Source organism: Canis lupus, chromosome 1, assembly GCF_003254725.2.
Source record: "Canis lupus dingo isolate Sandy chromosome 1, ASM325472v2, whole genome shotgun sequence".
Classification (NCBI taxonomy): Eukaryota; Metazoa; Chordata; class Mammalia; order Carnivora; family Canidae; genus Canis; species Canis lupus.
This window is the reverse complement of record NC_064243.1, coordinates 30,736,091-30,762,303: the sequence shown is the minus strand read 5'-3', so window position 1 is coordinate 30,762,303 and position 26,213 is coordinate 30,736,091. Positions and strand designations below refer to the sequence as shown.

The following is a 26,213-nucleotide window of genomic DNA, read 5'->3' as shown; positions in this document are numbered from 1 at the left end:
TTCTTAGAATTTAACAATTTCACACTGATTTTTCCCGTGTAAATGGTTTCAGAAGAGCACACATAGTTGAGTAACAGTAGCTTATCATGTCAGAAATGTTGAGGTCAGTGCCTTAGAGAAATAAGATTGAGGCTAGAAATTACTTTGAGCAAACAAAATTTTAATAAAAATGTAAACCGCTGGCCACAGCCATGATGTTTTTCTAGGCTTCTGGTGGTAAACTAAATCCATAAGCTTTCTGACCATAATAAATATAGAAAAAACAGGAAGAACGGAAAAGATATTGTGGGTCAGCAAAACCCTTTTCAGTCCTCATGGTTTAGAGATTAAGGCCACTGTGCGAATCATATGTATAACAGGTCATGATCTAGATGATAAAGAGCAGTTTTCTTGCAAATCACTGCTTCTTTCCTAAATGTGACCTTTTGCGGGGGAGTAGGGAGCTTGCTTTAAATCCTTTTTTTTTTTTTCTAAATAAGAAATGTACTTTTAAATGTTTCTGCCAGCTATTTACACACTGTCTTCTTACTTTTTTCCCTGCAGTGTTCTGTTTCTTCATCAGAAGAAGAAAGACTTATTTCCATCAGGAGACCTAAAACGCCAACCTCAAGTGACTTCTCTGACCTTAATACTCAAACAAACTGGACCAAGTCACTTCCTTTGCCAACACCAGAAGAGAAGATGCGACAGCAAGCCCAGACAGTCCAGGCTGATGTGGTTGCCATTAACATAACTGGTATGCTTTGCTATGCAGCTAGGTTTCTAAATGTACTTGGGAGAATGACTTGGGCTTTTGTTTGTTATATGCTCTTAGCATTTCATTTATACATCAAAGATAAAAATAGCTGTAGTCCAGCTTCCTGCTCTTTGAAAGAAATACTAAAACTTACATATGTGCATGCACATGAAATATCTCTTGGTTGTGTTACCAAAGGTTGATATCATGGAAATCATCAAAAGTGTGTGTGGTGGGGAGTTTCATTAAATTACTTTTTTGAAAACATTTTCTAAACATGGTCCTGGGTAAGAAAAGAATGATGTTTCTTTTCTAAAGGGCTGTTTTATGTTGTATTTATGAAAGTGAGAAAATAGCAGTTTTGTGATATTTCCAAATGATTGATTTTCTTACCTTTTTGTCTTAAGTAGAAAAAGGGAAACAAATTGAACACCAATAAAAAATAAATTAAAAAAAAAAAAGAAAAAGGGAAACATTGCTTAAAGTAAGAATATCAAGTGAATTAACAGTAAAAATTATAAAAATATTGTTTTAAAGTTAATAGGATGGTAAAATTATATTTTGATCCCCATTATTTGAATTCTACAATCTTCAAATAAAAATCACTTCCTTCTGAATATAAAATTTTTAGAATATGTTATATTAAGTTGGAGTATGAATATTACCAAACATGAAATTCAAGTTCTTTTAGAATTTTTTGCTTAGATTTTAACCATCTGTGATATTTAAGGGGACAAATAGCAAGTTACGTAAAGCTCAAAGGCAATACTTCGCAAACTTAGAGGAGTTGTTAAAGATTAAAAATCAAAATTGTCCTGCTTTATCAGTTCCATAGCCCACAAAGAAGATAGGTCAGTGGTTTGGGGTGGGGAGGGGCATACCAAGTAAAAAAATAAGATGGGTTAAGAGTTAACATTGGACAGAGTGTTCAAGTGAAGCAGATTACTCATAATTATCATTGATAATCAGTCCATACAAAGCATGGCCTCTTGGGCCAGAACCTAAAAAACTAGGTGACCAATAAGAATGAATTTTCATAAGAAATTAGGATGAAAAACCACAGCACCCTTGCTGTACTTCTGAAGCCACTGCTACTGCTGTTGACTGCTGTTAGAAAGGTTGTAGATTTTGATAGTTAATGAAGATTTTTTTTTAAACCTTACAGATGTTTTAAAAATCACATTTAGAATAAAAATTACACTTATTTTGAATTCCAGGGAAATTTAGTAAATAAGTGCATGAATTATTTTAAATTCCATGTACATTTTTCCACATTGACTGTACTTAACCCTAAAGGAATAGCATAGTATTTTATTCCACTTTCTTGGCAGATAACATTGCTGATCTTCCTGAATGTGATTCTCATACACCTATATCATATCTTTTTAAGATTATTTTTATACATAGCCATGTTTCATAATAAAGTATGTTTATTGCTCTATGGAATATGTGGACACATATCTTCTATAAGAAAACGCATTACATTTTTTGATTGATTAAATGCAGCAGAAACATAATTACATTATATATGATTAAATGCCTCAGAAGTAATATAATAAGACTGTGCTATGAAATATGACAGTCCTTAATGGAATTAGGATAAATGCATTATCCTGAAGTTAGAAAATGTAAAACAGAGTACCTATAGCTTTAGAAGTAAAGAATTATTTGCAATGAAATGTGTTCTAACAACAGTAGACAGTGCCATTTCTTTGAGCTGTAATTTTCTCCTGTTAATGACTACTAAATGGATATGAATTACACAGAGTTTAAAAGAGTCCTTCAAATGCCACATAGGGAAGGCAAACAATAATGAAGTGAGCAATATGAGTTATCTTGAAGTGCAATTTACTTTTAATTGAGTGATTAACACTTTCAGAAGTGTAATAATTAAATATAATGCCTAATTATATATTTATTGATCTGTGTTCTGGTCCATGTGTTCACATACATACACATATGTTTCCTATAGAGATGAATTTTTCTGATATTGTGATATAAAGAAGCATTACATTTAAACTCTTCACTTAGCAAACTGACATGGGTTATATAGCTTCCTGCTCTTTAAATATTATATTTCTGAGGCCCTAGAAAACTTTGAGACTAAAGTGTAGCTTCCTATAGAGAATTGTCATATGTTCACTTATTTGGATGAACACTGACACTCTAGTTTGATTTCTTAGTCGGTTCGGTAGGGAAAAGAAATGTCAATAAATATACTATTTCACATCCAGGGCAAAGCTGGCCAGGCATAGAGGTAGAACATTAGCACAATGAGCTGCCAGCCTGAAAATCAATTTAATCCCTTTAGTCATAGTCCTGTAGGGACTCATCCTGTTCTGGGAGTTGAAGAGGAAAAAAAATGTTTCAAATGAAATGTATATATGCATAGGTTTCATATTCTGCCCTGTGGAATAACAAGTCTTCCACCTGGAAATAAATAGAGTGGGTAAACCTGCTTCAACAGTTTTGACAAACTTGCTTTGTACTAATCTGAGTTAGCCAAAGTTTATTTCTAAGTGGTAACCATGACTAAGGCTGTTTTTCAATGAAGGGAAGTGATTCAATTCCTCTCAACAGGTATTTATTAAATACCTACTTTGTGTCAGGCATCAAGCTGAGTGACACAGGGTTGCTAAGGTCTGTAAATCATGGTACCGCCATCAAGAAATGTGTAGTCCACCAAGAGGACAGACTTCTTGGGTCATGATGCAAGATGGAGAGTTTGATGATGCCTTTAATGACATTTGTCTTAGACGCCATTCTTATGTTTTCTCAATTTCCTTGGAGTTTGGGTGGTTTATCTTTTGTTTCTGTTTTGTTTTTTAGGAAGCAAAACTAGAGACTAAATGCAACTATTAATGTTTTGTCTGTTCTTAATGCCTTGATACAAGGAAATTGTCTTCCTCTGCTGCAGGAAACTAATGAACCATGGAAGTCATGACTTGCCCCTTAGAAGCACCATATATGCTATTGCACAGAGTGATGTATTTATCACAGTGATGGTACCTTCTGGTGTTACACTGTCTTCTCTCAGTCATTTCTAGTTTTCTCCATTAGGAACAAAGTTGCAAGCATTTTCAAAGTTGAAAGCATTTATTTATGCTTGTTCCTTCATAGGTGAAATGTGTTTTGATTATTCAGGTCTTTTATCTTCTGTTTAGATTTTCCTATTTAAATATAGAGTTCACTGATTTACAACATATTTACTTTGAACATGTGTCAGTATTGCTAAAAAGAGTGAATGTTTTTATACTTTTTTTTTTTTACAACATAAGAATGATGGAAGTATATAATTTGTGTACCTATGTATTTTTAAAATCTCTTTTTAAGCAGAATAACCATTTAACAAAGATAGTGCTATAAAACTTTCTTTATTAAACTCACAAATAATTTAAAGCAGACCAATCAATAACTGATACTATATTATTTTATGGTATCCCATTGGTGTGTTAGTCACACAAGCTCACAATCTAGAGATAAAAAAGTCCTGTAGACGTAGCATTCTAGGTTTGATTGCAAAATTATCGGAAATGTCTGAATTAAGAGCAATTGTAAAAGGTGATTATGAAACAGAGAAGGCAATTCAGCTTTAACAACAGCAGTGCTACTGGGTCTCATTGTGGTAAAAGTACTTTATCATTATAAGGCTTTTTATTGGTCATTATAGTTGTATCTCACACCACAGCAATTACTACAGCCTGTCCAAATTATCATCCACCCTGACTGAAAGAAAAAGCTCTTCATCCAAGAATTCTTGATTAAGCTATTTGTATCATCACATAGGATAAGACATTATATTGCTCTCTAGAGATAACCAAATGAACACAATATGCCCATTTCCATCCTATGTACACTGATATAAAGAGTGATTTCAGTGACCAGAGAGTCTATGTAAAACACTTCCAAAATGACCCAATTTTTAAAATAGCACAGAATCACTGTTCAAGTGTGTTATTAACAGATTTGCACTTGTTACTCCACCTCGTTTGCAAATGAGATCAAGGTGTTTCCTTTGGAAGGACACACATTGGAAATGGAAAAAAGAAAAACAGCCTTATGATGATAATGTGCTTTCCTTCCTATTTTTGCCCTTCAGCATTTATTCATCATCATATGACTGGCTAACATCATTATTAATACCTTCTGATCATTTTACAACAAGCTTCTGGAAGAAAGTGCATGGTGTCGGCTTGCTTGAAAATAACATTGCTTTGCTTGTTCTACTACTCTATATTAGGGGAGAATTTCGATCGCCAGGCCAGTCTTCGGCGGTCTCTAATTTACACAGACACTCTGGTAAGACGACCGAAGAAAGTCAAAAGGAGAAAGACTATTACAGGAGTCCCTGACAACATACAGAAGGAGCTAGGTATGGCTCATCAGAACTGTATTTTGTCGCCCCACATTACTGCTCAGCATTACTACTCTAACCTCATCATCGTGCTTATGAGATCAATACATTCTGATAGCCGTTTGGTGTCCCCAGAGGAACGGCTTCTCTCCTGAGTGAGGCACTGGATACAAGTCTTAACATCTCATGAAGATGATTTGTTGAATTTTGGTGAGAAGGTGACACAAAGAGCCTATATGAAAACTGTTAACTGGGGTGATGGAGATTTTCAGTAATGTCATCATCTCTGTGAACCTTGCACATTGGATATTTCCACAATGACATTTACCCTTCATTTAGATCTTAATTTTTCATAAAACTGAAAACTCATTCTAGGACTTCAGATTGTAAATATGGACTTCATTAGTCATACTGACAGTGTTGGTGGCATTTTGTCATCAAAGAGACAGCAGTGTGGGATGATTAGTAAATTTCAGTACAATAGGAAATAGTCATTTATGTTGGATAGTGCCTTAATGGAACTTCCAAAGAAACAATTTCATAGGTTTTTTGGTCAGTACTTTTCAACCTGTGATAAAAATAGAAAAAAAGACACCCCATCCTTTTATTTTAATCTAGTAGAGAGGGTTATTTACTTCATAATTCACTTATCCATATTATTTCTGCTTATCTTTATATAAGCTTTGGATAGTCCTTTCTTTCTATATTCACTTCCTCTCTCTGGTTTTTAATGGGCCCATCAGGAATGTCTACAGAGGCAGCAGAGCATACTGGGTCAGGGCCAGGCACTCTGACACCAGGCTGCTTGGATTTGAATCCTAGCTCTGCCACTTACTCTCTGGGTGGCCTTAGGCTGGTTACTTTACCTCTCTGAGTCTGCTTTCCTCATTCAAATAATGTGGTTGGTGATGCTAACGGAACATATCTCATAAGGTTGTTGGGAGGATATAATGAATTTATACAGGTGAAGCACTTGATGTCAGGTAGTGTTTACCATATGTTAACTTAATAGCTGCTTTTATAATTATTGTAGGGAACTTACTAGTACCTGTTTTGAAATTTGCTTCTTTCTCTTCAGTGAACTAATGGACTTATTTCCTTATAGCTACTTTCACCTGATGTTTTTACTTACATTTACTATTGAGGGTCTAGAAATTCAGAATAATTATTTCTGAACTTGCTCAGCCATCTTTCAGTCAAAATGAATTTTTCCTAGCTATGGTGATCTGTTACAGCACATTGAGGTAGCATTGCAACATCCGGGTGCTAAAGACATTGTACCTCTGTGTTTTTTTCCCAATACCCCTGCTTAAAAGCCATGTATCAGTAATGGAAGGCTAACTCTTCTTTACCCATATTCTCTCTTTTCCTGCCATCCTGTTCTGCAGTACGTATGCTCCACCTTCCAGAATGAAGCCACAATGGGACAAGAATAGGGACTCTTAGCTTTTGCTCTAGATCATTCCAGTGACCCAGATGACGTATGGGTGCCCATCTTATTTCATAACAGGGTTTTATCACAAACAAAGGCAAGCCTGCATCCACAGGATTTATGAAATTTGTCTGGTTCATGCCCTTGCATCTGCTTCCAGATCTGGGCCAGTTCTCTTGGATCTCATTCTGTCAGACTCTATTTTTTTTCCCCTCCTTTAGGTGATAGCTAACTAATGTGAGAAACTAGTACCTACTCTTATGTTCAGTAGGTGCTTAATGGGCTAATTTCTTACAGCACTCAGGTAATGTTTATATTTTAACTGATCTTTAGGGAACGTTCTTTAAAGGAGTGAGTGACTTTATAAAGACAGACCCTTTGTAAGATAAAAAGGTTGATGTTTCAAGGTAGTCTGTATTTTAGTGGCTGTACAATCAAATAGGCAGGTTGTGGATAGCTTTGTGCAAAGAGTAAGGATAGTTTGGCCCAGGTAAAGATATGTATACACACAAATATTCAATATGAATTCTTTCTCTCTTTCTCTCTGTCTCCCCTCTACTATATATGTGTACATAATGTAATATAATTTCTAGAACCTCAGAGATACGCACTTTTATCATTTTTATTACTAAACCAATCAGTATGAAGCCAATAACTCAGGTGCCTCTTTGACCTTACTAGAAGGTCTAAGCAGCTAGGTAAATCATGTCTTCTATAATTTTATTTTTAAAATCAATGATTGAGTCCCTGGGGCCCATGTTCATTTCTCTTTTACATTTAACACAGAAACCCCAGTAATGCTGGAAGAAAGTAAATAGCTTCCCCATATCTTTGCATTGTGATTGTTGCCAAACATGAGATGGTTGATGTCATTTCATAGTCAGTGACATGACCTGGATCCTCGCTGGTGGTCAACTGAGATAAGTTAGAGCTAGTTTAAAAAAAAAAGACAAATAACAACTGTAGTTTTAAGGATTGATAGAGTAAGGGAAAATAACATTTAAATATAGTATCATTTAGCAGAAAATTTGGATCATATATTTTTCTTCATTCACTTTATGACTTGTAGTTGATCTTGCCCTTCCTCCCCAATGTTTTGTACTTATAAGGTGCCTGGTATTTCAAAGCTACCTAACTAATGATTCTCAAAAATAGACACTTGGTATTTTCCTTAAAAATTAGTCTATTCTAGTTGTGAAGCATGGGAAAGTATAGCTGAGTCAAACAAATCAGATGAAAAGAGAAATGATTATCTGAAAAAAAACCAGTCACTGGGAAAGACACTTGCTATTCACTAGACAACTGCCCAAGTTGCTGGGGATTTGGATTTTTAAAAATCTAACCAGAGATTCTTCCAGAATTAGAGAGTTGTGATTGTGCCTAATTTAAATCTATACGACTTTTCACTTCAAAATCCATAAATAGGGGACTCTAGAGGTAAGCCACTTTAGAATACTTTGAAGTCAAGGTTTTCTATTTACCGTTTCAAGTATTTTATAGGTAATAATTTGTTGCCTTCCATTTAAATGAATCAGACAAAATTTCTTTTTTTTTAAGATTTTGTTTATTTATTTGTTTGTTTGTTTATTTATTTATTCATGGGAGACAAAGAGACAGAGGCAGAGGGATCCCTGGGTGGCGCAGCGGTTTGGCGCCTGCCTTTGGCCCAGGGCGCGGTCCTGGATATCCGGGATCGAGTCCCACATCGGGCTCCCGGTGCAGGGAGTCTGCTTCTCCCTCTGCCTGTGTCTCTGCCTCTCTCTCTCTCTCACTATGTGCCTATCATAAATAAATAAAAAAAGTTAAAAAAAAAAAAAAAGAGGCAGAGACAGAAGCAGAGGGGAAGCAGCCTCCTGGGGATCCCAATGTGGGCCTTGGTCCCAGGACCCCAGGATCATGCCCTGAGCCAAAGGCAGACACTCAACTGCTGAGCCACCCAGCCATCCCAAATCAGACAGAATTTCTAATTTTTTCTTTACTCTTATTATCTTAAACATATATAGAAATGTATTTGAACAACCCATCACAAGTTTTCATCCTCTAGAATCAGATAGTATCATTTTGTTGTTATATAATTATATTTGGTTACTGAATAGTTCCTGGAACACTGTGCATTCCTCAAGCAAAAAAAGCTTTGTTTAAGGGAATCATCTTCTGAATAACTATTGATAGGTTGTACTAAGCATTAAGAACATAAGACCAGACATGACTTTTTAAAAATCATTGTGTTACACCTTAAATTAACTAAACTGTAGATCTCTATCATCTTTGATTACATATATTTTTTAATTGGACATCCCTTGTGGTATTGTGTAATAAGTAAAAAAAAGTATATAATTCTTTCTTTATATTATTTTACAAAATCAGATAAATCCCATCAAGATTTTTTTTAAGATTTTATTTATTTATTCATGAGAGACACAGAGAGAGAGAGAGACAGAGACACAGGCAGAGGGAGAAGCAGGCTCCATGCAGGGAGCCCGACGTGGGACTCGATCCCAGATCTCCAGGATCATGCCCTGGACTGAAGGCAGTGCCAAACCGCTGAGCCACCAGGGCTGCCCCCATCAAGATTTTTAGCAACACTGTAGGTTGGCTCAGCAGTTGAGCGTCCGCCTCTAGCTCAAGACATGATCCCAGAGTCCTGGGATCGAGTCCCACATCGGGCTTCCTGCATGGAGCCTGCTTCTTCCTCTGCGTATATCTGTGTGTGTGTGTGTGTGTGTGTGTGTGTGTGTGTGTGTCTCATGAATAAATAAATAAATCTTTAGAAAAAAAGATTTTTAGCAACACCTAAGAGGTCTATATTTGTTCGCAGATCTCTTTTTATAGTCTGTTTCTGTTACTTAATTCTAGTCAAGATAGTATTCATCTGTGTCCTATAATATGTGACACTTTTTGTACTATGAAAATATTAGGGACACCTGGATGGCTCAGTTGGTTAAGCATCTGCCCTTAGCTCAGGTCATGATCCCAGAGTCCCAGGATCGAGCCTGGAGTAGGGCTCCCCAAGCAGGGAGTCTGCTTCTCCCTGCTTCTCCCTCTGTCTCTCTTCCACCTCGTGCCGCTCCCCCACCGTCTCTCATTCTCTCTCAAATCAATAAATAAAATCTTAAGAAAAGAAAAATATTAGAGGATCTATTTTTGAAATAGAACTTCAGTGGTCCCTATGATGGTTGATAATGTGAGTTGCATTTCACATGTATTTTTAAGGGTCTTTAGAAAAACATGATTTTAATAAGAAAGTTGTATTGGGCTATAAATGGTGAAGAAATGGCTATATTTCCATTTTGAGAATTCTAGGATGGTTTCACATTCAAAATTGTTACCTAAAAGAATCAATACATCTTTTATGGTAGTTAAAAATCTACCACTGATCTCATGCAAAAGTTGCATGAGATGTTATGCAGTTTTGAAAGAAAAAGCTATTAAAATCCATTGTTGAGTGGAATTAGGTATCTTGAATATTTGGAGCCAAACTGGTGCAAACTGATACAGCCATACAAGCCAATTTCCCTCCTAAAATACCAAGTGGCAAAAACTTCATCTTTTGTTTTCTTTCCTCAAAGTGGATTTTTCTCCTGCTCCTGCCTATTGGCCACTTCCTCTCTTCCTGAAGGGAAAACCTTGTGATGTGTGTGTGTGTGTGTATGTGTGTGTATCTGTGTGTGTGTGTGTGTGTGTGTCTTCAGTGAGTGTGCCTGGCAGAGGGTAGAGGAAGGAAAGAGATCCTCTTTGCTAAAAATACAAGTATAAAAATATTCTCCATCATCGAAAATGAAGGAATGGGCTTTACACTTTATTCTCGTAGGATGACATCTCCTTTGTGGTTCATACAAGACCATCACTGCTGTATTTGCAATATCCTTTGCTATTCAGATGAACGAAAGGCTTTATATCCAGTCAGGGACACGAGGTTAATTGATGTGGGGTAGGGAGGGAGTTCTCAGGAATCCCATCACCACCAGTGTGCTTGCCCAGGTGAACATTGATGCCGGCAGGCACTCAGCTTGCATTGCTCACCAAAGTGCATGCTTGAGATTTTTTTTTTTTTTAAGTTTATGAGACAACATAGAGAAAAACTGGTTTTGCTGTTGTTTTTCAAAATTTAGTGTGTTTATGCATTAGTTATGTTTATGCATGAATTGATTTTTTTTCTCTCTCTGTACACTTTCATAAAGTTGTTGGTTTCATGATTTTTTCTTCTTTTTGAGATTCTGTTCCTTTCTAGATAGCTTGAAATCTAACTGCTATCTACACTTAAGGTTTTTTTTCTCATTTTCCTCTCCATTTGGCCCTTTTTATGCTTTTTCTCTTCTTTCTTTAAACATACCTATTCTCAGTTTGGTTGTAAGCTCCAAGAAATGAATAACCCTAATTTGAGGAAATGCTCCCTGGATCGGTTCCTGCTGCTTTTTCCCCACTAGAACACAACAGATTGTTCTTGGATTTTGAATGTCACTGACAGATGACAATGGTTTGAGATGGATAATGAAATGTTTGAAACACAGATGGGCCTGTAAATCATTTTTTTCTTACGATTTCCTTCTGACATGAAAAAAATTAATGCACTTAACACTGTTTTATACCAATATCCCTTGTAAATGGTATCTCTGTAGCCCTACTGTTGAGCCCTACTTTGGGAAAGACAGTCTCAGCTTGACAGATGCTCTGGTAGTCACCAGGTGGGTGACAGGCCATCTTGAAATCTTTACCAAAAGGAGATTATTTGAAAAGAAAATCTTCCACAGAGCACTCAGCCTTGATCTCAAAGAGAGTAACTGAGAATTCCATATGTAGCACTTCATCTATGGGAGGATTTGAAGTACAAATCAGTAGAAGGACATGAAATTCATAATAAGGGTTTTTACCTTAGGAGCTATCGGTGACTATTTAAACTCTCACCCAGATACCTATAGGAGAAAAGAAACTAGATCAAATAGAAAAAAATATATATATTTTTTAAGTACAGCAGAATTAGAAGGGGGTGAGGGTACAGGTGATGAACTAAGATATTTTGAGATAACAAATCTCTTTCTGCTTTATCTCCAGCATCAGTCACTGGCCAAGATGATGGTGGTGGTCACTCGTTGTACACCCCAGACCACTGCTCCACACTGGGAAGGCTTGATAGCTATTGCTCTGCTGGGCAGCGCTCAGAAACCAGGGACTCCAGCTGTCAGACTGAGGAAGTGAAAGTTGTACCCCCTTCAATGAGAAGAATCAGGGCACAGAAGGGGCAAGGCATTGCTGCCCAGATGAGCCACTTCTCAGGCTCCTCCGGGAACATGTCTGTGTTGAGTGATTCTGCAGGTATTGTGTTCCCTTCTCGCCTCAACAATGATGCTGGCTTCCACAGTCTCCCACGTTCTGGAGCGAGGGTGAGTGTTCAGTCCCTCGAGTCACGATTGGGTGCCCTGAGCCCTGCAGAAGACCTGGATGGCACTTATCCCTACCAGAGTGGTCACCCACAAGTAGATGAAAATTCAGGACATTTGGGAGGTGCCTCAAGGACTGGAATGCTTTTGAGACCCAAGTCCCAGGAGCTGAGGCATTTTGAGAATGTGATCAGCCCAGCGTGTGTGGTCTCTCCTCATGCCACTTACTCCACCAGCATCATCCCAAATGCCACACTCTCTTCCTCTTCAGAGATTATTATTATTCACACTGCTCAGAGTTCAGGACAGCTGGACAGTAAAATCACCAGCTCCTCTTCATACTCAAAGATAAAATCTAGAGACCACCTCCTCTCCAGGCATACTAGTAAAGATGATCATCAGTCTCCCAGTGGCAACTGGACAGAGGGTCACCCCAGCATTCTTTCACAGGCCCTAGATCCCCACACCTCCAGTGCAACCATGCTATTGTCCCTCTGTGATTCAGTGGTTTCTCTAAATACTTCAGCAAATCGGGAGAATGGGTCCCAAGCCATGAGCTATAACTGTAAAAACAACCTGAGTTCTCCGGCCCACGCCCAGGATGTGGATGGCAAGAGTGAGTCCAGTTATTCAGGAGGCACGGGGCCCAGCAGCTCGGAGCCCTGGGAATATAGTGCCCCCGGTAACGGGCAAGCATGCCCACTGAAGGCTCATTTGACAACGCCTGGTTACTCCACTCCCGGAAGTAATGTGAGCAGCTGCAGCTTGGACCAAACATCCACCAAAGATGATGCCAGATCCCTGTATTCAGAGGAGCATGATGGCTACTACACATCTGTGCACCCCGATCCGGGACAGGGATCTGGAAACCAGTACAATAGTGATGGCTTTGGGAACCCCAGGCACAGTGTGGTCAATGTTTTTGATGGAAGAGCTCAGAAAAACCAAGGGGACCGGTCACATTACCATGACAAGTCCCTTTCTCGAAACATCTCTTTGAAGAAAGCGAAGAAGCCTCCTCTGCCACCCTCTCGGACTGACTCCCTGCGCAGGATTCCCAAGAAGGGTGTCCAGTCCAATGGGCAGGCGCTGAACGAGAGCCTGATCGCCTCGCTGCAGCACTCGCTGCAGCTGAACCTCCCGGGCAAGGGCGGCAGCTCGCCCTCCCAGAGCCCCTGCAGCGACTTTGAAGAGCCCTGGCTGCCTCGCTCCCGCAGCCAGAGCACGGTGAGTGCGGGCAGCAGCATGACCTCGGCCACCACCCCCAACGTCTACTCCCTGTGCGGGGCCACGCCGTCGCAGAGTGACACGAGCAGCGTCAAGTCTGAGTACACAGACCCTTGGGGTTACTACATTGACTACACAGGCATGCAGGAAGACCCCGGGCCCCCTGGCGGGGGCTGCTCAGCCAGCAGTGGGGCGCCGGCTGGAAATGGGCCAGTCCACCACGTCCAGGAGGGATCCAGGACCCAAGTGCCTGGTGGCTCAGTCAAACCAAAGATCACGTCGCCAGAGAAGTCCCACAGAGTCACTTCTCCATCCAGTGGCTATTCCAGCCAGTCGAATACACCCACAGCACTCACCCCTGTGCCTGTGTTTTTAAAATCAGTGTCACCAGCAAATGGGAAGGGGAAGACCAAGCCCAAGGTGCCAGAAAGGAAGTCCTCTCTGATATGTTCAGTATCCATCTCCTCATCGTCCACGTCTCTGTCTTCCAATACTTCCACGGAAGGAAGCGGGACAATGAAGAAGCTGGACTCGGTGCTGGCCTCCCCCACTGCGGGTGCTTCTCTCCTTTCTCTCCCCTCACCGTGTCCTGCTGACAAGTCTCCTTTGCTTCCTCCTCCCCCACCTTTAGTAGATTCCCCTGACGGCTCTCTGCCTCAGTCTCCCCTCTTCCCCCCTCCACCACCGGAAGTTCTCACTCCCTTCTCTGCCCCTGCCAGCGGGTGCCTCCCTCCTTCCCCCAGGGCACTCAGCCCCCTTACTCTGGGTGCATCTGCTTCCCTGCCACTGCCCCCCGCTGCCCTGCTCTCCTCAGCTCCCCCGCCTGCCCCACCCCTGGACCCTACATTGATGAAAGATGCCAGGCCTTCTTTCAAAAAACCTGGCCAGCCCGAGTGCTCCCGGGAGGGCTTCCGGCAGCCTTGTAACAAGGAGGAAGGCGGTAGGCCCCCCATGCCCCTGATAACCACTGAAACGTTGCAGATGGTACAGTTGAGGCCCGTGAAAAAGAACTCAGGAACCGAGCAAGCACTGTTATATGAACAAGTATCTCAGGAAAAACTAACTCCGGTCGTTCCCCAGTATCATTTAAAGCCATCTGCTTTCTTGAAATCCCGAAATAGCATAAATGAAATGGAGAGTGAAAGCCAGCCTGCCTCTGTGACAAGCTCGCCGCCGCCTCCTGCCAAGAGCTCGAGTCAGGGTCACCGGGACGGTGCAGCCGAGCATGGTCCCCCGAGCCGCAGCCCGGGCGGTGCCAGGGAGGCAGAGGCTGGGCCCGGCGCCCGGCCCGCCCCGCTCCAGGAGCCCCCCGGCCCTTCACCCAGCAGGAAGCCACCCCCCATTTCCAAGAAGCCCAAACTGTTTCTCGTGGTGCCACCTCCGCAGAGAGATCTCACAGCGGAGCCCGCGGAGCCCGCGAGCGGAGCATCACCCGGCCCCAGGCGGGGCGAGGCAGCCGAGAGTGGTAGAGCCAGCGCTGGTCCTGATGAGCCGGGCTCTGGCAGCGCCGTGCTCGGGGGAGGAGCCGCAGGAGCCGCAGGATCCGCGGCCCCGGCCCCGGGTGGAGTGAAAGCCGACGTCCCCATGGTGCAGCCCGACGTGCAGCCAGCCCCCAAGCAGGAGGAGCCAGGTGCCGGGACCAGTGCCGACGGCGCAGGCGACGTGGAGAGCCGCCTGCCTCTCCAGGACGGACGGCGTGAGTATGCCTTTCTCTCTCGGTCCCCTGGACCGTACAGCAGAGGCAGAAGATGGGGCTGGTGCCTGTTCCCGGGAAAGCCGGCAGCATGTGGGCTGCTGCCCTGCTGCTTCACACTTGGGGTACCAACTTGGCATTTTATGAAATTAAAAAAAAACAAAAACAAAAACCTAGATCTAGGGATCTTGCTTACTGAATGTCAGAAAATAGAGGGGTAGGGTGGTCTGCGGCAGACGGGGTATTAAATAGCAGTGAGTAACCTCCCTTCTGGAGAGCTACAGAGAAATGTTCCAACAAAATTTAAGAGAGACTCAGTAGGAGTTCTAGACTTCAACAGAAAAGAAGGAGCTTTGGCTATCGTTATCAAAATAAAAAGTTCAAACTACGGACCCGACTGCCTGTCCTGTGGTTCTTACATTATCAGGAACGGCAGGGACAGCATTTTGGGAAGCCTGGCTGAAGACAAATTCAAGTCACTAGCGCGTCCTGTGTTTGTCTGCTTGCTTCCCTCTAGCTGGGCTGCCAGAGCCTGACGCAGCCGGCTCTTCCTCGGAGGCCTGTGACTTCCCCAGGGAAGAAGGGAGTGATGAGGTGATGACCCCCAGTAGACCCCGGACCACAGAAGACCTTTTTGCAGCTATTCACAGGTACCCCAAACCCCTTCTCCTTAATTTTGATCATCTTTACGAGTCTGCCTTTCTAAATGCTTTCTCAATTTGCCCTCCTTGGATTTTTTTCTGTCACCCATTAACTCAATTATTTATTTTTTGAGTGTGTTTCTATATTTTTATTTCCTCTGATTCCCTGTTTCTGGTTTACTTTGTCCCACTGATTTTTATGGTGATGTTGGGGGGAGGGGGGACGGAGACTCGATGCGGCGCCTTCTGCTCAGCGCTGCACTTGCTGGCAAGAAATGCAACGTGTCAGTCATATGACAGAGTATTTACAAGAACTGGATTAGAGCAACCGATGATCCAGGCCAGGATGAGCAACACTGTGTTTTGTGGACGTAAGATGCGCAGACAAGCTCTTGGGGACCTCTTTACCTCAGGGCGTTTTTATTATTATTATTAATATATTTTTAAAATATCAGGATATATCAGGATTTTTCTAATGCAGTTTTCTCTGGCTACTTAAAGTGTTTCAATACAAGAGTACAATCTTTTCAAAGCAGAAGTGGAAGGAATGAAATTTGTTTTTGAGTAGTCTAGACCATTAGTGCCATCTACTGGCATCAGAAATTGTTGGGTTTTAAAAAAATGTAGGATAAATTTTTCAAAATAACTGCCTGAACATTTTTTACCTGTGGTTACCTCAGAGAGTGAATATGATTTAGCATGAAAACTATATATATTGCCTTCTTTCTGGTTGTAAACAGCTGTGTAGTCATAACAGTGTCATTGTAAGAATAGATGAGATTGTATATGTACAAGGACTTTCAACCACAATGCTACTATATAAACCCTATGCTTCCTTCTCGACTTCTTTACCACAGTATTTTTAGATAATTCTTATGAATGTCCTTATGTTGCCAACACCTTCTACTACGCTGACTCGCGATCCCTTTTTTCCTTCCTGAAACAAAGAACTCTGTAAAATCATTTGATCATCTATGTAATAACCTTGTGTCAGGACTCTTTTCCCAATTCTTGGAATCTAACTGAAAAGACGGTAGCGTGAGATGAAAAGCATAGGGCTGTCCTGATTTGAAATCTCCCATGGAGCATATAAATATCTAACGTGGGGTTGGGGAATGGAGGGAGGAACCAAGATGGGGAATTAGGTGTTTGTCAAGAATTTTGTTCTTCACCTCTTGGCTCTAATATTGGTATAATATCCTAAAAGACCCTAAAGATTGCCTCTTGAACATTGACTGGTTGGTTTCTTTGATTTTATTAGAAATAAGAAGGCGGCTGCTTATGAAATTATTTCTCAAAAGAGTAAAAGGAAAAATGCTACATCCTTTGAAACCAACTTTAGTGGCATTTCTAGAAGTTTACACAGATGTTTCTAACTCTAACCATGCTAGACACATAATAAGCACTCAATAAATAGTTTTCAGAATTAAATGAAACCAATTGGAATTCAACTATTAGGAAATTCTTCCAAGACATCACGTTTTTCATTTAGTTTGGAACACACTGGATTGTTAAACAAGTAGGCATATTTATAGTAGCAGTCCAGAGAGAAGATGCATTGCTAGTTGCTCTGTGTACTAAATACTTGGTCTCAGTGAGGAGCCCAGTTGTCATGGGGCCAAGTTACTAAGTGCTTTTCCGAAAAATATGCCCTATTTTACTTTGGCAACCTTCTTAAGGCACTGAAAAATCTGTGGTTCCTCCTACTAGTGAATTTTATCTACTGCAGATGTGGAAATCAGCCAGTCTATATTATTATTATTATTATTACTACTACTACTACTACTACTACTACTACTACTATATTCTGTGTACACATGATAGAAATAAAGGCCAAGTAGGGTGTGGATTGCAAAGAGAGTAAGGACACCTGCTAATTTTTGTTTTAGCATCGATAATGTATTAGCAGACATAACAAAATCCATCTGAAGGCTGTGATTTTTAGGGCTTTATTTTATTTTATTTTATTCTCCGGCAGCTAAGCTAATAATTTAAAAGAAAGAGTATCTAAACTGAACCACAGCCTTCAAATTTTATGATGCAAATTAATTCACTTCAGATTTAAAGCCAGATGGAAAATGTAGAACACCAGTTGAGGTGTGAAATTTTTATATTTATTGAAGTAATTAGTTTTCAAGCTAGTGTTAACTGTTTGAGCACTTTTTATAGCCATTTTCTTTAGAAATACACACACAGAGTATATGTGTGTGTATATACACATATATACATACGTATATGCAGAGAATTCATAATGTTTACATTTAATTCTCATTTTGGGGGGCAGTTGCTCTTGAGAAACAACAAAACTTATAAATTCCCATCTCCTCTCTTAATTCGAAATCCACAGTTAAAGGCTGTCTCAGCGCACCCTCACCTTTCAAAAACCAAACAAAAAATTAGGCGCCAGAGCAGGGCAGCCATCAGGGGCCCTTCCCCACACCCCACCCCTCCCCCGTGCCTTGCTGTGCAGGCCAGGTCAAAATAGCACTGAAGCCCGGAAGGAAGAATTATATTTCCCTAAATGACACTCAAAGTTTTATTAAGCACATCCTCCATGCCTGACACATTATGGCTGTTATTTGCATTCATCTTTATTGATAAACTATGAGCTCTCTACTGTTCTTTCCCTTTCCAGCTAGGAAATTGGATCAGAAACTTTAACTTGCCCAAGGTCACAGAGCAAGGAAGCTTAGTGTGGAATTTAACCCAGGTCTGTGTACAGAGGTGGTTTATCTCATTGAATCCTCACAAACCTGTGAGGTTAATATTCTCACCCCTATTTTGCAAGTGTGAAAGCTATGTTGCAGTATAGATGAGTAGCTTGCCCAGGGTTACACAGCTAGAAGTTGGTAATGCTCAAATTCAGTTCTTTATCTGTATATACAATAGCATCCTCTTTACCCTTCCCTACTGCATATTTAGAATTTTATAGCAAACAAAGAGATATACCCATGTCTTTATTTTATTAAATGTACCAAGTTTCCTTAGAGCACCTGCACTCAGCAGAGAGATTCCATGCAGATTGAGTTGTTATCATGAAGAGACCAGCAAGGGGCCCCGTGGCTCATCTGCTTTATTACCTCTGAGCCATTCTCAGTACAAAACACATGGAACAGAATGAGGACAAGAAACACATTCAGAAAACATTTTACTTTCCTTAAAGGCCCCTCCTCTTTCACAGTCCACCCACATTCCTCAGAATCTCTTGATCAATTGAAGGTTTTCTGAAGTCCAGCAACTGCATGTGGTATGGAAGGTTCACTCTTGTTTTCTGGAAAACTGGATTTGGAGGAGTTGACATAAGATCCCGTAAGCGCCAAGGAAGACTGGTTTTATGTCAAACTCTAGAATGACTAAGAATGCAGGGTTGTAGAGTCCTTCTAGAACCTGAGGTGGGAGCCTGCCTCAGGATAGTGGATATTCTGGGGGCTGGCTTATCTATTAGCCGTGTTCAAGGGCTAGAACCAAGCAAGAGAAGAAAGAATAGCAGAAAGGCTGGCCAGCACAGGCAAATGATCTCAGGATCAGTCCAGTATAGGAGAGTTAGATACAATATGGCAATTATGACAAACTTTTGAAGTGATCCTCACCAAAATAAATTAATGTGATGTCTGAGATTTGTTTCAAAATAATCCAGTGAGAGTGAATAGAAGAAAGATGGCTGTTGGTTAATAATTCCTGTAGCTGGGTCAGAGGCTCACACGATAATACAATGAATTATTAAAGTAATTCTCTTTTTTTAAAAAAAGATTTTATTTATTAGAGAGAGAGAGGGAATGCACACACACACACACACACACACACACACGCACAAGCTGGGGTGGGGGGAGAGGCAGAAGCAAACTCCCCACTGAGCAGGGAGCTTGATGACACGGAGCTCATTCCCTGGGATCATGACCTGAGCCACCCAGGTGCCCCTAAAGTAACTCTTAATAAATGGTGACCTGAGAACGCAGCAAAAAGCAGCGTGGTGGTGCCTGACATGCTGCAGCCCACTGGGAATTAACCGTTATCTTAATGTTATTGCCTCTCAGATCCAAGAGGAAAGTCCTGGGCCGGAAGGATTCAGATGACGATCACTCCCGAAATCATTCTCCCTCCCCTCCGGTGACGCCCACCGGTGCGGCCCCCAGCCTGGCTTCCCCCAAGCAAGTGGGGTCAATTCAGAGAAGTGTCCGGAAGAGCAGCACCAGCAGTGACAACTTCAAAGCTCTGCTGCTAAAAAAGGGGAGCCGCTCGGACACCAGCGCCCGCATGTCTGCAGCTGAGATGCTAAAGAACACAGACCCTAGATTCCAGAGGTCAAGGTCAGAGCCTTCGCCAGATACTCCCGAGAGCCCGTCAAGCTGCTCCCCCAGCAAGAACAGAAGGGCCCAGGAGGAGTGGGCCAAGAACGAAGGCCTGATGCCTCGGAGTCTGTCCTTCTCTGGCCCCCGGTACGGGCGCAGTCGAACTCCACCTTCTGCAGCCAGCAGCAGGTACAGCATGCGGAACCGAATCCAGAGCAGTCCCATGACTGTCATCTCAGAAGGCGAAGGGGAGGCCATGGAGCCTGTAGATAGCCGGGCTCACGGGGCCCTGGGCACCGCCAGGGGGTGTTCCATGAATGGACTAGGTGGGGAGCCCACCACCCCCCTGCAGGCACAGGGTCCTGGCCCTGCTGATGGGATAGTCAGCGCAGAGGGCACACATGGAACAGAACAACGTGGAGGTCCTCAGAGGGAAGAGAGCTAGGGCCAAGCGTGTGACTCCCAGGTTACATGAGGGAGGCACACACAACATCGCTCTAAGAAAAGCCTGACAGGTACCCTTGCCCCTGGATCCCACTCAGCATCTGTGCTGTGGGCCCAGGCACCGCCAGCCCTGCAGCGGAAGGGGAGCATCATTTAGGACCCACCTGGCACCTGTGGCTTAAAAGCAAGTAGAAGCTTAACTTCTGAAAGTGCTTCCTGGGGAAGATTTTTTGTTTTCCTCCCCCCCACCGCCCCCTTAAATGCTGGGTGTGTGTGTGTGTGTGTGTGTGCATTTTGAACACTTTTTATGTTTAAAAAAATACACACACATACAAACAGCATGTACAGAAATAGGAGAAGGAAACACAGTTAAGCTGGGTAGAGTAATGGAGTCTTATGGACTAGGTGGTAATTGCTTTAAAAGTGTTACAGTTTTGGAAATTAGTTCCCAAAGGGAGAGCAAGAACCATCTCTTCTAAGAAAGAGGTGGTGGATTTGCTGGTGTTGCTGCAGAGGACACGTAGGTGTGGGCACCAGTGTGCTTTCCAGCTGAGCCAAGTTGTGATTAACCCAAAATGATGGGAAAGGGCTAAATGACTAATTGGTTCAGGTACTTTTTTCTGGGGAAAAAAGGCTTTGTTTCTTTTTTGTGAAAATGACAAACATGTGGAAGTGGCAACGCCGTAACTCGGAGCCTGCTGCTATGCAGCCACAGGCACACAACTTTTAGCTTGACTTTTAGCCACGTGGGTAATTTTTTAAATGAATTTCCTCCTTGAGTAGCAGCTAAAGCCTTTAAGAATAGCAACAATGGGGTGCACATACCGAGAGGGTAGGAGAGGACGAGGAGCACATAATAAAATACACTGCTGGAAGCTGTTTCCTGCTTATTCAATAAAATTTATTCTTCAGAATTAAATTTGAAAAGTTGCACTACAGAACTGTGGGTGGAGATTTTCCTTTTACGACTGTTTTTACCAGAGTTTAAACTTCCATTTGACAATTTCTTATCACTTGAAATGTCAACATTTGCTAACTTTTGGATATCCTTTTGGTTACACCAAAGAAAAAGGTATGGCTATTTTTCCTTGAACTGCCTACAGTATCATGTCCTCATTTAGAAAGGTTTATCAGAATCTATTATATATTATCTTACTTGGAAGAAAATACTGAATAGCTCTTGTTAGTCAAATAACACTAATACAAATTGGCAGGGCTTGGCTATTAGCCCTGGGAAATGAGTTTTTAGATTAAAAAGATTTTTTGCATTAATTGGTTTGTGAGTTTTTATATTTTTTATAAGGAATTGAGTTGGCTAATTACCTTCTAATCTTCTCCAGTTAGAATTTTAATACTTTTAGGCTTGGGAGAAAAGTGTGTAAAGTATTTATTTTTTATGTCCTATTCTTGTGACCTCTTCCCCCCACTCCCCTCGACTGCCGTGTACTTAGGCTCCTGTTAAATTTGTTGGTTAAATAAAGTAAGTCTTGTCCTCTTCATTAGAAGGACCTGAGAGGATAATACTGAGATTCTTGGCCTACGTACAATGCAGCTGCCAATGGTCATCTTTTTTTGGTATAAAAATATCATCTAAAAGTTGCACTGCACAGTCCAAATTATCAAAAAGTTTATTATACATTACAATTTTAGATGCCCATTTTAGACATGTCTTTGAGACAAAAACAAACTTAAAGAATTAAGGCTTCTTCCGTTCTCTGAAGAAAACAAAACATTTATTTTCACACAACCAGAAATGAAGATCTGATATTTGGCCAAAGGCTAAAGGACTTTTTACCATTCGGAGCAATTATCCAGCACATTGGGCACAAGGATCTTTTCTTCTAAATTTTAGGAAAGTGGTGTTGGCTTTTGAATATGAAATCTCATAGCTCCCTAAACAAGATTAGAATGTACGTGAATATCAGAAAACTTTAACTTAATATATACATCATTTATGTTGAAGGTAAACAACATCAAAATTAATTATAAAGCTATTAAAATCCCCATTTTTAAAGAAAAAAAATATTAGGTTTTAAAATTTGCTTTGAATAAAACAATTGTAAAGTAAACATTTGAACCTTATTTCTTTTTGTTTCTACACGCATTTTTTAATAATAAGGTAGATCTCCTTTCAGAGAACTGCTGAGTGCTTTGCTGGGTACAAACAGAACAGCAGTGAAGACCAGAAGGTGCCTGTGGGATGTGGGGACCCAACAGACAGGAGACAGAACATCACAGACACGGTGGCTGGTGCCATCTAAAAGGACATATGGAAGAACAGCTCTGGACAGTGTCCTAAGGACTTTTGAATAAAATCTGAATAAAGTATTGACGTATAGTTCAGGTGATGCGGCACATGGAGAGATGTGAGAACTTTTCACAGGCATGCACCAAGTATAGGGAAACAAGAATCTTAAAAAATGTGGATGAGAGGTTCAAATCTAATGAAAAAGACACACAAACCACGAACTATCCTATAAAACATCAGAATAGATGAAAGAGTACTTGGGCTCCTTAGCAAACCCTGTTGGGACTCGACTATGTGTTCTCTCCTTTACCATTGGAACACCTGACATTGATTCAAGCTGGCAGTGCACCCATCCAAAACCATACCTCACAGTTTCCCCCGTAGTAAGAGGGCACAGTTTTGGCCAATGAGACATGAGCAGTAGTGTGGAAATCTCCAGGAAGATTGCTGAGATAGGAGCCAGCCCCAACCCTCATGGCTTCCTTTCTCCCATTTCTCCCTGAATGGGAGGCTGGAAGAGGAGCAGTATTCCTCCAACCTTTCAGCACCAATAGATTGAAAGCCACATGTTGTGGAAGATAGAGGAGAAAGGAGCCTGGTCCTTTGATTACCTCTAGAGCCACTGCACCAGCCTTGGGCTGTCTACCTCCAGGCGCACTGAGTAAGTCATTTTTCACTCACTTGCAGTTGAGGGATAAGATTCTCAGAGTAAGGTATCCTTGCTTTTAAGATTAAAAAAAAAAAAAAAATCATCTCTACACCCAATGTGGGGTTTGAACTCAGAACCTTGAGATCAAAAGTCACATGCTCTACTGAGTGAGACATCCAGGTGCCCTGGGCGTGATTGCTTTTGAGTAGGTAGATGAGGGAGGGATTGATGGTGAACCTGAACTATGTCTTTAAGGATAAGGAGGGTTTCACCAAGCAGGACACTCCAAATGGAGGGGATAGCATGAGCAAAGACACAGAGCCCAAGTGTTTAGAGGAAGCCATGTAGTTAAAGTGTCTCTAGAAAAACGTAGGAAAACACGAGACTGGAAAGGTGGTCTCCGGCAAGAATGTAGAGGGCCTGGTATGCCCTCTCAAGGAATTTGGGTTTTGTTCTGTAGTATTGGGAAACAATGAAGGCTTTATAAGAAGGAAAATGATAAGACATGGCTTGGTTCTTAGCCTTCTAAAGCTACACTCTTCCTTATTGACTTTATCTAATCCCAGAGCATTAAAAATAAATATATACACTGGTAACTCCTAAACACCTGTCCTTATTTCCTCTGTGAGCTCCAGAGTAGTATACCTGCTGCCTACTCAAAATCTGCAGTAAAGGTGTTTTAAACTTAATATCTCCAAAGCATACTTCTACCCTCTCCCCCAACACACACACACACTTATCTTATCAATTAACAGCATTACACAATGGCTCAGGTCCACATCTAGGCTCCTTCTTATGGCCTCCTTTTCACCCACATGTAAACCCTACTCGAGTCCTGTCAGCGAGACTGCCAAAATTTGTTTCACGAATCCAGTCACTTCTCACTGGTTTCACTGGACCTCTCAGGTATAAGCTGTTGTCTCCTACCCAGACTATTGCAAAAGTTTCCCAATGGGTCTTGTCTTTACTATGCCTCTTCAATTACTCTTAATTCACCATACAAAGGAAGCTCTTAGGAACAATTTGTAGCACTCCACTGCTTGAAACCCTTCAAAGACTATAACAATCAGAATAGGATTCTAACTCCTTGCCGTGGCTTGCAAGTCCTTTAGGTTCTGTCCCTATTCCCCTCTCTTGAAGGGTCTGGCCTCATTTTCCTTTCTGTCCCTTAGCAGAAGCCACTTCCCAACTCGGAGCCTTTATTTTAACTACTGATAAGAAGAGTTCCTATATTTCTGTGTTGGCTTATGTTCCTCGGGAAGTAGGCCCCAAGACCATTAAGAATGCCAAGTTTTACTGGACTGAAACACCTTTAAGAGGAAAAGGAAGAAGGATGATGGGGCTGGGAGAGCTATCAGATTGCAGTACTGACTTTACACATCTGCCTAATGTACAGGAACTCTGGGGAGAGGTCACTCACTAGAGGGTCCTGGGTTGGACAAAAACAGCTATGTCCTTTACCACTGCCTTGCTTGGTCTTCAGTAAGAGTCCACTCTGAGAAAAGCGTGCCTTCAATTTCCACTGCTTCATGACACGACCGGCCACCAACCCTTTCTGATTTGGGAATAGTATGCCCTCAGCTTAAAAGCTGAGGTGACCCCTGATGAAGCCAACAATTAGAGGCTGTCAGCAAACCATACCATCTGCAGCTGGATGGCAAGTCTTAAAAGGAGATCTAAGTGGCACATCTCCAAGCCTGTCACAGTCCTCCCCTTGCACCCTGTAGATCCTCTTGCCCCCACAAACATGGAGAGCCACTCCTCCAGAACTCTAATGGACTTCTCTTCCTGAGAAGAAAAATGTTTTGAAGGATCTGGATGGGACCAACTATAGCCCTTTCTGTCATTGGCCTGGGGCCACATTGGATACTCATCATCCTCTCTTCTACTCTGTGTCCTTTACCTTCAACTGCCACCTCTCCTCATCTCCCTGGCTTTCCTAATTGGTATGAACCAAGCTATCATTCCCAAGGGTTCTGAGATCCTAAGAATTAAACCATTTTGGGACCAGGGTTGCTACACTTGTCCATTCACAGTTCCAACTGGGCAAGGAGCCCAAGGGGTACTCCAAGTGGGTGCCCTGAGTTCCATCATATCATAGCAGGCTTACCTCCTCTGGCACTCCAGGGTTAGTTAGCCCTGACAAGGTGGTGACTCTTCTTCTTGCTTGCTGGACCCTGGACACAAGGAGCCCAAAGTTCCCAGGTGACAGCAATAGGTTGAAGTTCAAGGGGCCTTTGCTCATTGCAGGGGAAGGGTGTACACCTTTGAGAACCATGACTTCTGGCTCTGCAGAGCCTAGAGGTGTAGGGTAGGAAGTCTTATGTCCCTTGGTGGTTCACTGGGAGGGATAGTAAGTATAGTCATTCTTGCTTCTACCCTTTGTTTCCCAGAGCCATGCATCCTTCTGTTGTGGACACAGCACTATGGAGGATCTGATTTAGTATGTGAGTAGGGTCTTGCCTCCAACCAGACCAGCAGCTTCTAAGTGGTGCCATATGTGAGAGGACTAGTGGATCCCATGGCCATAGGTAACTCTTCCTGATTGGGTGTTATGATGTGTAGATCACAAATCCATGCCAGTGGATCAGAGGTTTTGTAAGTCTCTAGATTAGGTTGCTATTGAGGCCCTATGAACAGGAAAGGAAACTGCTTACCTAGAATAAGTGTCTGCCCTTGTGCAAATAAATTGCTGGCCCTTCCCGGAAAGAATGGGCCTAATGCACTGGTTTTGGCTCCAAATGACCAGGTGATCTTCTTATATCCTCGTGAGGGTCTGAGCATTGGTATCTATTGCTGGCAGCTTGGACGTTCAGAGTTAGCAGTGTCTAGGTTAGCCTTGGTAAGTGGGAGTCCATGTCATTGGGAGTTCATGCGTAGCCTCCATCTCTGCCACTATTGCCACTTAACTTGTGTGCACATTGTGCCAGCACTGGAGTGGGCACCAACGAAAGCTAACGGCAACAGGCTTAGTCATTTTGTCTACTTGGTGGCTCAGTGCTTCTTCAGTTGTGGGTGCTTTCTGGGGGGCATTAACATGGAATGCAGTGGTTATCATGCTCTGTGCCTGCTCCTGTATGTCCATCCATGTGCCTCTCTCCCCAGAATTCATTGTCTCAATC

The 26,213-nt window shown here is 41.9% G+C and overlaps 1 protein-coding gene across 12 annotated transcripts in view; it reads left to right on the top strand.

The window, feature by feature from the left end:
• NHSL1 (NHS like 1) overlaps positions 1-22,263 on the top strand; it is a 302,556-nt gene extending 280,293 nt beyond the window's left edge. For 9 of the 12 annotated variants that reach the window (XM_049113042.1, XM_049113039.1, XM_049113025.1 and 6 more), the window contains 5 exons: positions 544-736; positions 4,977-5,108; positions 11,575-14,823; positions 15,338-15,470; positions 19,496-22,263. In XM_049113042.1, the coding sequence (XP_048968999.1) occupies positions 682-736; positions 4,977-5,108; positions 11,575-14,823; positions 15,338-15,470; positions 19,496-20,195 (4,269 nt within the window). In that variant the 5' untranslated portion in view covers positions 544-681 and the 3' untranslated portion in view covers positions 20,196-22,263. The remainder of the gene's footprint in view (positions 1-543; positions 737-4,976; positions 5,109-11,574; positions 14,824-15,337; positions 15,471-19,495) is intronic. The other 3 variants (XM_049113029.1, XM_025422401.3, XM_035710742.2) reach the window with 1 other exon arrangement.
• The last annotated feature ends 3,950 nt before the right edge of the window (positions 22,264-26,213 follow it).